The sequence below is a fragment of the Lepeophtheirus salmonis genome, chromosome 2, assembly GCF_016086655.4.
Source record: "Lepeophtheirus salmonis chromosome 2, UVic_Lsal_1.4, whole genome shotgun sequence".
Taxonomy (NCBI): Eukaryota; Metazoa; Arthropoda; class Copepoda; order Siphonostomatoida; family Caligidae; genus Lepeophtheirus; species Lepeophtheirus salmonis.
This window is the reverse complement of record NC_052132.2, coordinates 38395833-38410785: the sequence shown is the minus strand read 5'-3', so window position 1 is coordinate 38410785 and position 14953 is coordinate 38395833. Positions and strand designations below refer to the sequence as shown.

General features: G+C 31.3%; 3 protein-coding genes across 7 annotated transcripts; 2 read left to right on the top strand and 1 right to left on the bottom strand.

The window, feature by feature from the left end:
- Nucleotides 1-2662: 2662 nt before the first annotated feature.
- tws (protein phosphatase 2 regulatory subunit tws) lies at nt 2663-6471 on the top strand. The gene is made up of 10 exons (XM_040707635.2): nt 2663-2942; nt 3003-3166; nt 3881-4046; nt 4116-4228; nt 4294-4515; nt 4661-4781; nt 4845-5014; nt 5083-5298; nt 5352-5525; nt 5589-6471. Exons 1-9 carry the CDS (start codon nt 2936-2938, stop codon nt 5502-5504), a joined length of 1332 nt encoding a protein of 443 aa, XP_040563569.1. The 5' UTR covers nt 2663-2935; the 3' UTR covers nt 5505-5525; nt 5589-6471.
- A 639-nt stretch (nt 6472-7110) lies between these two features.
- LOC121113776 (beta-1,3-galactosyltransferase 1) lies at nt 7111-9630 on the bottom strand. Of its 5 annotated transcripts, XM_071886819.1 has the most exons (4): nt 9531-9630; nt 9014-9270; nt 7810-8963; nt 7111-7752 (listed from the first exon to the last, which is right to left on the bottom strand). In XM_071886819.1, exons 3-4 carry the CDS (start codon nt 8353-8355, stop codon nt 7285-7287), a joined length of 1014 nt encoding a protein of 337 aa, XP_071742920.1. In that variant the 5' UTR covers nt 8356-8963; nt 9014-9270; nt 9531-9630; the 3' UTR covers nt 7111-7284. The 5 variants fall into 5 exon arrangements, with proteins under 5 accessions (XP_071742920.1, XP_040563570.1, XP_071742919.1 ...); XM_040707636.2 differs by having other exon boundaries at nt 7810-9270; nt 9325-9627; XM_071886818.1 differs by having other exon boundaries at nt 7810-9270; nt 9531-9619.
- Nucleotides 9631-12857: 3227 nt separating this feature from the next.
- Nucleotides 12858-14530, top strand: MsrA (methionine sulphoxide reductase A). Its single transcript, XM_040707639.2, has 3 exons — nt 12858-12977; nt 13091-13578; nt 13644-14530. The coding sequence occupies exons 2-3, from the start codon at nt 13256-13258 to the stop codon at nt 13849-13851; spliced, it is 531 nt and encodes a 176-aa protein (XP_040563573.1). The 5' UTR covers nt 12858-12977; nt 13091-13255; the 3' UTR covers nt 13852-14530.
- Nucleotides 14531-14953: the final 423 nt, after the last annotated feature.

Here is a 14953-nt window from a genome sequence, read left to right as displayed (position 1 = left end):
AAAGGAATGGGAATTATGTTTTGGCTTAAATTTCAAAGGGATACACCAAACAAATTTTATAATTAGTAGAGTGAATCATCAAATTTGAACATTCGAATTTATGTTTAATAGCGTCCCCTTCCCCATGTATATATAAATATTCACTAATCTATACTTATACAGACAATTTTGTCCTATGTATATTGGTCTGAGGAGGAATTATGACTTATGAGGGTGTACTTAATAAACTGCGTAATTCCAAGCAATGTCGAGTACTTCGGCTAGACTTACAACATTCAAACAAAGATAATTCTTAAAACGAACTGGGATTAAGAGTACACATTTAAGAAAAGTCAATATATTGTTGCCTCTTGGAAAACATACATTCTTAATTTAACAGAGAATTAAAGTCAGGCTAGAAAGATTTACATGTTATAATGGGCTCAAAAAAGAATAATAGAAAATCCCAAGTTTTAGCAAGTTCTGAGGTTTTGATGAGTTCCGAAAACTTTTTTTTTTTTATAGCCCACGTGTCGAGTTTTTTGTAATTTTTTTAAGATTCCTTCATAAAACTCGAGTACCAATTTACGAGTATTGCTTGTAGCACATCACTAGTTTTAATTAGTAGGATGATATTTTGATTTCTAAAAAAGTCTCACGGCCCTATATCAGTATCAGTTTTAGGAAGTGATGAATTTTGGGTGTTAGATCCATGTAGTTTCTGTTGTTTGTTTTTTTAAATATTCGGTTCCGGAACCGAGAAAATTATATTTATATTATCCATTCCCTTTTCAAATTTACTCATGTCAAAGATCAACAAATTGATTTTCGGATTTTTTTTTTTCTTTTCAAAAACAATTTTTGAATTTTATTTTTAAAATCCAGTTACTCAAACCTGATTTAATTTTTTTTTTAGAAAAAAATTGAAAAATTAACTTTTCTGTAAAAAAAAATCCAATTATTAAATTTTTTGCTCTGCTGAATAATTTTCCAGAAGTGCAAAAATATTCTAGTAGCAAGGATAAACTCCTTAATTTAGAGGGACTATAGACCCTCCAGCCCACTCCCTGCAGACGCCCTTGTAAAAAAAGGGGAAATGTCCGGGGGTGGGGGGAGAAGATGAAAATTTGGTCATCCTATCTTAAATACATGTAATCTCTTCCAATCAACATTCATAACGAATAAACAGCGACTTACTTTATCAAATTATGTACCTAAATATTTAAATACCAAATTATTTCTATCATTGGAATTTTTTTAACTTTATTGCATTCTTGTTAAAAGGTAGGAGAGTATATAAAGTTTGGATAAAACAGAATGGTGACCTAAAAACTTTTTTGTATTATATAATTTTTTAAAAACTATAGTAGCTATTATCAATGAAATGATACATTTAGATTAGTATGTAATATTTTGATATTATTACGCAATGCAAAACTAGATTTGAACTTGTACTTGAAATATACTGTTCATATGTCATAAGTCATACAAATCGAAAATGTGCACAAACGTGACGACACTCCATGATGAGTACTTGAAAAGATTTATATAATGTATGTACACAGATATTCAACATCAGGTTCAATACGATACTATAAATAGTGTTAAATATATAAATAACATTTGTATTTTTTACGATCGTAGGTGCTTTTTTGAGTCATTGGCTACATAACTATATTAATATAATATAATGAATAATGTTAGCAATAATAATACACTTTAACAATAGTCAATATCATATATAATGGGAGAAAAATCTGAGAGTTGGACAAAGTGAGTATCAAGGATCGAACAAAGAGGAAAAATAACATAGTAACGAATAATACAATAAGCTACATAAATTTTCCCGCCAAAATGTACTGTTAAAGACCCAGAACGTGGTGATAGTTCTTTTCCCTGGACAAGGAATCAACTATTAGGTCAGGGTTATTCCTGTAATGCATAACATGCCCCCTTAGATGTTAATATTATATATGACACGAGCTATGTATAAATACGAATGCGTTAAAAGATAACATTGTACTCTGCCTTCTACAGACATTTTCAAAAAAATAAATGCATACAAATTATATAGGTATATTTCTAAAATTAATATTGAGTACTCTTATCAAGGATACAGTACGCAGTTGCACACTCCCATATTTATTTTTTTAGCTACAAAATAAATCCCTATCCCTGCTTATAAGCATCCTGATCCTCATCATAATTGCAATATTAATGAGCAGTATACATACATACATACAATAAAAATACTATGTATTCATAACTAAGAAATAGGCTCAAGGTAGAATTCAATTTCTGTATACATACATAAATATTATTGGGTAGTGGTTTCATCGTCACCCAAGCTCAGGTGAGAACCAAAAAAAAAGGAAAAAAAAGGAAAAAAACACACATTATTCTTTTTAAATGAAAAGGCCACTCCGCCCTCTTTGAACAGCTTGAAGTAACAGCCAACAGCTTCTGCAAAAAAAAATATACTATATGATGATGGAATAAGTTGTAATGTCCTTTTTATATATTAATTTATAGTTGTTTAAAATTGACTATATTTTTCTACATAGTTTAAATTATATAAATATTGAAAATAATATAATTATTCATTGTGTAACTCCATGAGACTGATCCGTGGAGCAATATTCAATATGAATGGGTTGGGCAGCTGTTGATGGCCATGTCTAGGCTCCGCGTTTTTTAATTGGAGCGAAGAAGCTGTTTTCTTCTTCTTCTTTTCTTGTTGAGTGATCTGATGCGCAGCCGCCATTTAGCCCTTCTCTTTCTACTTCTTTTCTTTTTTTCCCTTAATAAGTTTCCTTCGAAAGTTGTTTCTTATTTATTAAATAAGTGTCATTAAACCTAAGGCAGATCCGCGAATATCCTTGACATCCAATCGTTCTTTGTCGTCCATGAAGTGATAAGGGAGTCTTAAGTGTATAATTCTCCGTTCGAACTCGGAATGGCGGGTATGAATATCTTTATTATACTATAACCGGGATCCTTATTGTAATTACATTGCCCCTTAGGTTCTAGCGATATTCAATGGTGTTTTTCTCAGGTGAAGGGAACCCTAGATGATGATGTGAATGAAGCTGATATTATATCTTGCGTCGAATTCAACGAAGATGGGGAACTTCTGGCTACGGGTGATAAGGGTGGACGTGTTGTCATCTTTCAGAGGGATCCTATTGTAATTCTCATCTTTTAAATCATTTTTCACTAAGTATACCAATGTTATAAGTCAAAAGCCACCCGAAAAAGAGTAGACACCCACCTAGATCCTTCAGTTATTCATGTATTGATCTGATGATTCGTAATATTAAAGACATATTTATGAGACTTGACCTATCATTTCCCCCCATATTTGAATTCAATGTTTTTTTGCTTTATTAAGTCTTTGTCTCTTTTATAAGATGAGTGCGTAATTGACTCCTAATTTCACCTTTGTGTTATTAGTTGGAACCAAGTATTTCCTATGCTGACTTGACAATCAATTTTTAAATTATCCTTAAAAGTCTAGAACTGAAAGTACGAGTATCTATTAAAATACTTTATCTTAATTAAGAGACTATGGTCTTTGTTTTGAAATTCTAAGGGGGAAAATTTTGAGGTTCATGCTTAACTCAAAATTTTACAGCTCATGCCTTCTATTGTGTATTTGATAATTGGTCAAATCTAATTACCATCGACTTTGGGCTATGTTTTATTATATTATAGTTACCTTGACTTGCGAGTGACATTCAGTATTTAAATATCAAATGTATTGAATTTCATTTTAAGGGTTTTAAGACGCTCTATAAACTGTTTCTCTTTCAGTTGTTCTGTAAATATCATACGTTGATTTAAGAGCATCAATATACCTGCTCTTCAATTATCTCATTGATTTTTATTCTTTTAATTTCAGTCGAAAAACTCAATTCCTCGAAGGGGGGAATATAATGTTTACAGCACGTTTCAAAGTCATGAGCCTGAATTTGACTATTTGAAAAGCTTGGAGATTGAGGAAAAAATTAACAAAATTCGATGGTTGAAAAGAAAAAATCCAGCACATTTTTTACTTTCAACTAACGGTAACATTATTATCCAGGAATTACTTTAAGTAGTTAAAGTTAAATATGTTGCAATATTCTTTATTTTAGATAAAACTATCAAGTTGTGGAAGGTATCGGAAAGAGATCGTAGAGCCGAGGGATATAATTTAAAAGAAGATAATGGCCTACTTCGAGATCCTTCTACTATTAATACACTAAGGGTAATTGATGATTCAATCTTAAATAGTAATTCATGAATATTCTCATGCTTCATTATCGTCGTTAGGTTCCCGTGTTAAAACCAATGGAGTTAATGGTGGAGGCGTCTCCTCGTCGAATTTTTGCCAACGCTCATACATACCACATCAATTCAATATCTGTTAACTCCGATGGTGAAACATATTTATCAGCAGACGATCTGAGAATTAATCTTTGGCATATGGAAATTACGGATCAATCTTTTAATATTGTAGATATTAAGCCTGCTAACATGGAAGATCTCACAGAGGTAGGATGATTTTTATTTTAAATATTTATTTACGTTAAAAAGCATTCGAAACCCATTTTGCTCACGCGCTCAAAAGGAGATATTTTCTTTTGTGATATTATATGGATTAAGGAGATAATTACCTACTATGTATTGTAATTTTTAGGTTATCACAGCTAGTGAGTTTCATCCTCGTGAATGCAACTTGTTTGTATATTCATCCAGCAAAGGAACGATTCGGCTTTGCGACATGCGTCAAGCTGCGCTTTGTGATAGCCATGCTAAACGTAATTATATTTATTGACTTCTCTTGTACGATATATATAACGAATATTTAAATATATTTATAGTATTCGAGGAGCCAGAGGATCCTACAACTCGCAGTTTTTTCTCTGAAATTATTTCAAGCATATCGGATGTAAAATTTTCCAATTCCGGTCGTTATATGATTTCTCGGGATTACTTATCTGTCAAAGTATGGGATTTACACATGGAAACAAAGCCTATAGAGACATATAGTGTAATATATTTAAACTTTAACACATTTTATAATTTCATTGTCATTTATTTACTTTTATTACTCTAAAGGTTCACGAATACCTACGCTCAAAGTTGTGTTCGTTATATGAGAATGATTGTATTTTTGACAAATTTGAATGCTGTTGGAATGGTAATGATGGGGCTATTATGACTGGTTCCTACAATAACTTTTTTCGCATGTTTGATCGCAAGACTAGGAAGGAGGTCACTTTTGAAGCGTCAAGAAACATAGCTAAACCCAAGACAATACTAAAACCTCGGAAGGTATGTGTTGTAATTTTATCTAATATATGTGGATTTAACTGTTCGTACTATAGGTTAGCACTGCCGGAAAGCGAAAAAAAGACGAAATATCAGTTGATTCCCTAGATTTCAATAAAAAAATTCTTCATACAGCATGGCACCCTAATGAAAACGTTATTGCTGTTGCGGCGACCAACAATCTGTTTCTATTACAAGATAAACTCTAGCTCAATTCATCCAGTTGCCAGGTTTGTGCATAACTGATTATTCCCCCTTAAAACAAATAATAACTTACTTTCTTTCTATTTCAGAAAATTATATTGTATTAAGTAGCCTTTTACCGGTTTTTATTTTTAAAAAAAGCTTTCACGGTGTTATTGTGACAGAATCTTCCTTCGTTTATCAACGTTACTTTTGGCTTGACTTCGAACAGTAGAGAGACACGGCATAGTATTTATATATGTACAACATCTCTGGTCTGTTGTTCAACAATTTATGCTTTTTTTTTCTTTGTGGAATACTTAAATTATTTTATTTATATTATTACTATTTACGTCAACAGCAAAGCATCAATAAATCCGGGAAGATTCAAATCTTCATACATTATCGGCCGTCCACCTGTTTTAATGAGAGCTTCCTGGGCCGGTTTGTTCAATTATTTTTACAATATAAAAAGACGCAAAACGATTAAAATGAGGATGACAAAAGAGAGGGACTTGGGAGGAGAGGATGGTTTTTAAAACTATAAAGAAATACTTGATTTTAAAAACTGTGATTCTTTATTGTTTCCAGTATTTGTAAATATCTAAATACATTTAATGCAAATGTAATACCCTCCCCCTTCCCTACCCCCAATGTCGTGCGAAGGTGCTACGAGCTCAATTTTTCAACGGGACGCTTTCCTACTATATTATTGTCGTCATCATCCTATTAATTAATGATTTTCCCCTCCAATTCTATTTATTGTGATCCTCATTTTTTACTACCACGCCACGACAATTTTTAATTTCCTTTTTGTTTGTTAATTTACGTTCATTCCCAAGTGATGAATGATTTGTTCATCATTATTACCCTGCAGGTCATGCACGTATTTCTGATATAAATTTATATATATATATAAAAGAATACAAGTAACAACAGTCTGGCGGCTTGTATCATGCAAAAAATTATTAAGAATAAAAGACATAGTACGAATTTTTAACCTTAATTTTTTTTCCTTTCTCCTCTGTCACCACCACCCATTGCGAATCTCGATTTGAAAATTAAACAATCCTTTAACTAATAAGTGTGTGCCATATTCAACATTTTTCAAGTCAGATTTTGTCATTGTTTTTTTTTTCTCTCTCTATTTGATTCATTACTTGGTATTAATCAAAAGTTCCATTGAAGAGTCTTACTATTATAAAAAGAGAGAGTGGAGGATAATGATGGCCACTCACTGCTTTGAAATAAATATATATATTTTTTCATGTAACCTATAACTTTGTAGGTCACTAAACTCATGTTTTTTTGTTTTTTAGACTCTTAAAAAAACTTTCAGTATTATTTTAAGTGTTTTATTTATTTTTGCACATTTAATAGTTTGCTTCATTTGAAGGTCCTAACCTTCTAAAAAGGTAAGGAAATGATATATCGAAATCAACAACATTTTGTGGCGGCACAAACTGATGCAGGAGCGCGTGACCTATATTAATAACCATATTCCCTTTACTGCAGTGATATGATTTTAGTTTTTCTAATGAGCAGATATATTTATTTGTTAATCTCTGGAGGGCGGCGCATTGTGCAAACAAGACAAATATTTATTGATAATAAAACACTCTTTAAACACCATTTGCTATTTTTGACCCTTCAATATATGCGGAAGTATATAATTTAAATATTATTAGGACAGAGTGGAAGACTTTTTCGTCTTGATCACATTTTTATACAGCGTATCAAACAGAGACATAAATGCAAGTAATCTACACAGTAGAATAATAAGTTTAGAAGAAAAAGCTGGGACCGTTAGTGCCATTGGCAGTGAGTGTTGTCGCCTTCCTTTATCAACTGATGAATAACTTTCATCTTACTTGGATTTATGGGATGAAAGAGTAGCATTGTGATATCTTTAGGACAGGTGCTCCCTGTTTTATCTAGGAAAGAGGGAATGTTCTCGCGGGGCACGCTATTCAATTTAGCAATTATTCCTGTGAGAAATACATCTTCTAAATGTATAAAAAGTGTTGTAAAACTGGATTTATAGAGCTTAGGAATCTCCGATCCAGGAATGAGGTAACCAGCACCCCCTATATATTCAGGATAAATATCGTCTACGTACATCCAAGATGGGCATATCCACTTAGATGCTACGGTAAATATAGTAGCGTAACGTATAGGATATGTCTGGACGTATTTGAAACCTCGGATGGCTGTTGAGTCAAAGTCGATAATTGTTGGGAATCTTTCAACGTTGAAATAAGAATCATCGTCCATCTGGAAAAGAAGACATAAGCTTAGATGTTCATTTCTAACGTATGAATATTAAGGAACCTTAAAAAGAGTTTTGATTTTTAGATTGTAGCGGACAATGAATTTTAGCATAAAAATGGATTTTAATGTGAGATTATTATAAGTATCCATAAAGTCCTCCACCACGATATCTCCGAATGAGTCAATTTCAGAACTAAGAAGAGACTTTGAGTGCGAGTCCATTTCCTTAGTACCAAGCAGAAAGACGACTTTAAAGGAGGATCCATTCATTTTTTTCAAGTCTTTCAGCCATGTTTTTCTGATAACATCACGATTTTCGAAGTGATTTGGAGATGAATGTATGACTCCAAGTACGTCCACTTCTTCCCCTCTTGCTAAAATGCGAGTACTAGGGAATACAAGGACAGTCTCTAAATGGGGTTTAATATAAGATTCTGCATGGCGATTACTCAAAGGACTCCAATCTGTAAGATCCCTCACAATTAAAATGTGAAAGCAAAGCAGTCCTAGAGCCAAAAGAAATGGAACTAGAAGGAGCTGTCTCTTTGAGATGATGAGATATCTTCTGAGTCTCGAATTGTTCCAAGGCATTATTCGTACTATCATCCTGGGAAGGATGATGGAAGCAGGACAAGATCAATCTTTTTTGTAGAGAGTAGAAGATGATTGACGTATGGATTGAGATAAACACTGTAGTTGAAGCCACTGATATATTATTATTTTAGTCTATATTTGATGAAATATAAATAGAAGAAGGCAATTTATAACCCCTTCGACTTTCCTTCTTGTAATATTCAAGAAGTACTCCCATAAATATCGAGAGTGAAAGCTTGACAATAAAGGAAAAAGTTTTTAGTTACCATCATCCCTTTTTCCTTCTTCATAGACCAGAGAGCTCATCGTAGATTTATAGACAATCAAACTAGCTACATACAGAATATTAGTAGTAGTATATTTGAATTATCTTCGAAAAAATCAAATTATGCTTTATAGCTAGATCAGGATAAGAGACTCTTGGTACCGTATTTATGATGATGATTGATGACGCTTTCACAGAGAGGAGATGAAAGGTGTTATTTTTATTAGGTAGTAGAGAACACTCCACTATCATAAATACCTCAGCGTTCGTGGATGCTGATGAGGAGTTTATTCATGTGCGATGTCCACAATATTATATCACTTACTACAGGTGTACTTCGTGAATATTCAATCTACTAAAAGTACTTGTACATAATATTAATTTATATGCAAATGGCGATATTACTATTAATATGAAAGATGATAGCTTTGATATATATGATATCTGCCCACAGATGCTTGAGAGTACAAGTTATACCTAGCTTATCATAATATATGTCGAAAGTGACTTAACACCGAATACGTAGGATAAATAATACATTAATTCTATGGGATCACAGCGGGTTACATGGTGGTGTAGTAGCACTGTAAATTTGTTTCAGGGATCTCAGAACGTCCATTGATTACGAAAATGAATTCGGTGTTTATTCATAATCCAGGGACCTTATAAATAATTTGAACTATTATAACATTAGATTACAATTAATCATCTATTACTACTCAGATTCTAAATTCCATTGAATTTTTATATTAATACATCCCTCATATAATGTCAAATATTTATATATAGATCATTTTTTGTATATTTAGTACCCATATAATAATATGTTCCTATGAAATAAAAAAATCTAACCAAAGTTCTCATACTTTTCAGTAAATCCGAAATAGTATTGATTAATAAGTAAAACATTGAAAGCATCTACCTCGTAGAGATAAAATACATAGAGTGATGAAGTAGTTGACGAAGTCAATAAAGAAAAAATAGTTAACCAAAACCTTCGAATTGTAATAGTTACCAGGGGAATGTTAAAAATATAGAGAGCGCTTCAAATATTTATATATTTTTTTAGTTACTAGGCAGGTTACAAAGATAGAGGGCGCTACATACATACTTTTAAAGGTTTTTCTTGTTATTACTAAAAAAATTAACATATACACTTTTTCTATCGCTAATAACTCCACGAATTTTTATTTTCTTTATTTCATTTTTAGGCTAACTATTCTTTATGAACCGATTTACAATTCTGTGTTTTTTTTTAAATATTCTAATACATTTAAAATTGACTTTTTTAAATTCGTCTTTTACAAAAAGTTATTGTTGGTAAACTTCCTCAAGTCTCCGGTAAAATACGGATATGATTAGGTAAACTTAAGGATTTTGTCTATCAAGTAACAAATTTAATAAAACAATTGATCAACTGACATAGACATTATTGGACTTGCAAAATTGTGTCTTCTGAATCACAAATTTAGTTGGCTAATAGACATAAATAACTAATTTAACTATGGCCACATTTACTTTCTTTTGTCAGCTACAACTCTAACTCTGTGTAAAAAAAATCGAGTTTAAACACTTTTAATACATTTAAATTCGATTTTTTTAAATTTGTCAGTAAAAAAAGTTAATTTTCATCAACTTCCAGAAATTTCCAGTCAATACATGAGTATGATCAGGTAAACTTTAGGACTTTGTTAATCAAATAGCAAAATTTAAAAAAATCGATCAACTGACATAGACATTATTGGACTTACAAAATTGTTTTTGTAATAACTGGTAAACAAAATATGAAATATTTAATTAAAAGACGTTATCTATAAAAAATCCTTCAATCAAAAGTATTTTCGTATCTTATATTTTTTTATTTATAATTAAAAATGTATTACCCACAGTATTTTAAATATTTATGTTACCTACAATAATATATTTATTAATTTATAATTTGAGATATAATCTTCTGATTTAATGAAAGGTTGCATAATTAGTAAAATAAACGTTAATATATAGATGTGATCCTGGATATAAAATCCCTACACTATAGAAATAAAATATAGGTTTTGTAATAGTAATTCATCGAAAAGCACAAATGGGGATTTGTGTCGGCTCCAGGGATACGTAACATGGAAAGTGAATTTACAATATGCAGCGCACTGCAGTCATGCTGAAGCCAGTGGTATATTAGCATGACAGTTTATTGATAATGGTACTTAAAACATATTTTACAGTTAATTATATAAATTTATTTATCTAAATGAATTTAAAATATATTTATGTATGAAAAGTAATATATTTATTTTTTCAAATACTTATTTTTGGGGGCACCTCTGACAAGGTTAGGGGGTACCAAATTTGAAAACGCAGCACCAAGATACTTAGTTTCTAAGTATATATGTAAATAATAATCAGGTAATATTATATTTTTAGTACAATACATACTATAATTAGACATAGGCTGATATATGGTCAAAAATATCAAATGTATGCATCCAAAGTTGTGCCCTTATCGGTAAAGCGGTTCCGGTTTTCGAACCGCTATAATCCTAACCGACAAAGTCAAGCCGAGACCGCAATGTATTGCTTATCAGTCTCGGTTCTTGTACTTTTTTTCCTTTATAGAATACATAAAGAAAATACAAAGCTAATATGATTAGCTTTAATCAATAAGTCAATTTTTTTTTTTTTTTTTGTACTTTTGCAGTGTTTTCCTATCATTTTTTATGTCGCCAGAGTGATACAGTTGTATCTGAGTTCTAAATAGCTAAGGGCTTCTTATGGATCTGTTCCACGACTAAGGTTGTCGGAGCCCTATAATATTTCACATGCTTTACATTGCCAAGGCCCCCTACACTAATACATTTTTAGCTGAGGCCCCCTTCATGTGTAGACTGAAAGCACACCTCAATTCTCAATCTTCCTGCGATGCCCCCACCCACTTGCCCTCCATAGCATACCCTCACGGCTACATTTTCAAAACCATTGTCTTAAGCAACCCTAGTTTTAGGTCCCCCTCCTGGAACTTGGGGTACTACACAAGGTAGCTATTGCCCTGTTGGTATCTAATATCATTTCCTGGTCCCGAATTTTCTAGCGAAGCCTCATGTTTTAAAGTGCCTCTTACCAAACTGAGCCCGTATAAAAAAGCTCCGAGCCCGAAGACCGGAACCAAGACCGTTGAAATGAAAGAACCGATAGAACCTGAAGCGGGCGCAACCTTGTCTGCATCTAAGGACCAATAAAAGTCTGAAACGTGTGGCAATAGCGTTAGGATAGTTAGAAAACCTTTCATTGAAAGTTTAAACGTGTTAAAAATATTTTAAATCGTACACGCTTGAAAACGTTTCAAACGTGTATGTAATAACTTATTACTAATAACTTATTACTTATTGAGTTATTACTAATAAGTAATATAATATAAAGTACAAGACTGTATGCACCGCCATGACTATATAATATTTATACATGGTTTGTCGATAGGAGATTTCTTTGCTTTTGTTTACTTTTGTCCTGGGTATTTTGATGACGTCACAGATAAGACAAGAGGAATTTTTTTTTTGTTTTTAAATTAAATTTTTTGATTACAATTTTAATCGCAGTTTTGTTATTGATGGGCCTTACTATTTTACAGAGGGTTAATTAAAAAAACTTCCTTAAAGCATGGTCATGCTTTATATGGATTACTTAATATTTTAAGTAATCCATGCTTGAAGTATGTGTCTCAACCTGTAAGTGATACAGATTTTTCTACAAGTCAATCATATAAAATTTACTATAAATGAAGCTTAAATCGAACATTTTATCTATTAAAGTTAGGGAAAATCTTTTTGAAAAAGGATGTACACTATGACATAGCATAAATTTTTCAATATTTTTTTATTTTATTTCAGTTTTAAAATGTTGTTTTGGGGGAAGAAATATCAATTGTAGCACGTGACGTTGTTTAGATTATCTGATGTTGATGAAATAATAAGGGACTAAAATTGTACAAGCTCATTTAAGTTCTGCCATTTGATTTTTAAATGTAATAAATAAACTTATCTGGTATAAGTTTGAGTAACAGAGCCTAGTGGCTAGTTCTACTCCAGATATTAGATAAAAAATTCATTGTCTCTATGTGTATTATATCCATAGAGATAAAAAAAAATTATATTTCGGTGCATTATTCAGCCTCTATAACTTTAATTACATAAGGAAGCGAATATATTTAAGAGTATAGTTGTTACATAAATAATAAGTATTAAAAACAAAGTGTTGAATTTTATAATAAGCATATGATTTATATAATATTGAAATATTTACTATACATATATTGTATAGATTTTAGAAAGATACTGGATATTTGTGGTAACTTGTAACAACGACATAGTATTTAGTGGTAACGTAAACGTCATGCGCTGTTCGCTGTTCTCTTCTGTTCTTTTTCTCTTATGAACCCATCCTCGGCCTGCCAACCTTTCTTTCAATATTTCATTTTATATTATATTTTAGGTGTAGGAAATACGTAATCGTATTTATCTGTTACAATCTTGACTTAGAAGAGGTCCAACTTCGTGAGTTAAATCAATGTCAGGCATTCTATTGAAAATGGAGGGATTGACAAAGGCAACGTTTGGAATGGGATGATTTTGGTTTCCCGATGCTCAGTTTGGAGCGATGCGAGGCGTCATCCTTACTCGAGTGGGCTACACAGGTGGAAGCTCATCCAATCCAACCTATCATAGACTAAGTGATCACACAGAGAGTGTAGAAGTTCAATTCGATTCCGAGGTCCTTCCCTACGAAGAAGTTTTAAACTTTTTTTGGAGGAAGCATGATCCGTTTGGCAAAAAGTCAAATCAGTATATGTCTGCTATCTTTTACCACAATGAAGAACAACAGAAAATAGCGACTCAGAGTATTGAAAAAATTGAGAAATCAAAAAATAGAAAAGTTGTAACAAAGCTTTTGCCTGCTAAAGAGTTCTATCTCGCAGAAGAGTAGGGTCCCATCCTTTAAGACATTTGCACATACATCCTAATTGATTATTATCTTATTATTTCAGTTACCATCAGAAATTCTACCTGAGTCAACTTCCTGATTTGATGAAATACTTTAAATTCACCCCATCGAAACTTGCCACATCCCCATTGGCTACAAAATTGAATGGACATGTTTCAGGAGCAGGGACTGGCCTTCAATTCAAAGAGGATATGAAATTATTAAATCTCTCTAAAGAAGACATTCTTGAAATCAATAAAGCCTTTAATTAATAATTATTATTCAAAAAGAATTTCATTTAATCTCTCATGATACAGCAATCCCTGTGACTAAAAAAGAAAGTAAACACTTTGAAATTTCTTTTTTATGATGTTTTTTAGTATTGTTTATCTTGAATGAGTATATTTTGAAATTATTTTGAATTGAAAGTACTATTTTGTCAAAAATCTGTCTTATTTATTTCAGTCATAAGTAATTTAATTCGCTTTGGCTCATTATTGAAAAATAAGATTCAATTTAATCATTCATAGTTAGCTATTATAACCATTTTAAGGATATATAAATTCTTTAATAAATACTTGACTATGTTTCATATAAATAATTTATGTATAATTTACAATTATACAGTCAATGCGTAGTAAGAAAAAATTCGCTTAAATTTAACCTTTTCTCTGACACAAATATTAACTGCAACTTTTGGACGTTATTTTTACATAAAAAAATAATCCTTCAAAATTCACAAATAGAAAGATAAATGTATTTTTTGATTTTAATTTATTATTTCATTTGTTTATTCTATTATAATGTTGGATGAAGATTCGTTCAATATAATGGACTGGACAATCCTTACTATTAAAGAAATCGGGAAAAATAATAACCAATCTTCATTATAAAAAAAAACCACTGAAAAATCACTGAATATATTAAATAAATATGCTTGGAAACTAATAACACATTCCCTTATTTGATTGTGTAGGTCACTCATGTACTTTTTTCTTCTTTTTTTTGTTCATTAGTAAACGCAGTAAAAAATAAATTATTGAATATTTGAAATTTTTTCCAAAAATATTCGGAATTTAAAAAAAAAATTATATCTAGTAATCAAAAATGTTTTTTTTCTCTTCACTCTAGACAATAGCGACATTTTTGGAGGAGCCAAGGAGTTACTCTTAGCCGGATTTGACTGTATATTCTTTAAGCATAAAAAAGTTTCGAGTATGCTCACTCTTTAGTTAGAAATCGGTTACATGTTTAATGGTCTATCTAAATCCAGTCATATTATACACGATGGCCACGCTAATTTCTTTGTTTTCTCTGAATATTTTATTAGGATAAATTGGAATAAAAATGTATTCAGATTCCATTATGTCTTAA

Coding starts and splice junctions, on each gene's coding strand:
- tws (XM_040707635.2), top strand. Junction 3,167..3,880: donor TCTTTCAGAGGGATCCTATT/GTAATTCTCATC, acceptor TTTTAATTTCAG/TCGAAAAACTCAATTCCTCG. Junction 5,015..5,082: donor AGCCTATAGAGACATATAGT/GTAATATATTTA, acceptor ATTACTCTAAAG/GTTCACGAATACCTACGCTC.
- LOC121113776 (XM_071886819.1), bottom strand. CDS start 8,355: ATGATAGTACGAATAATGCCTTGGAACAATTCGAGACTCAGAAGATAT. Junction 7,753..7,809: donor AAATCAAAACTCTTTTTAAG/GTTCCTTAATAT, acceptor CTTCTTTTCCAG/ATGGACGATGATTCTTATTT.
- MsrA (XM_040707639.2), top strand. CDS start 13,256: ATGCGAGGCGTCATCCTTACTCGAGTGGGCTACACAGGTGGAAGCTCA. Junction 13,579..13,643: donor GAGTTCTATCTCGCAGAAGA/GTAGGGTCCCAT, acceptor TTATTATTTCAG/TTACCATCAGAAATTCTACC.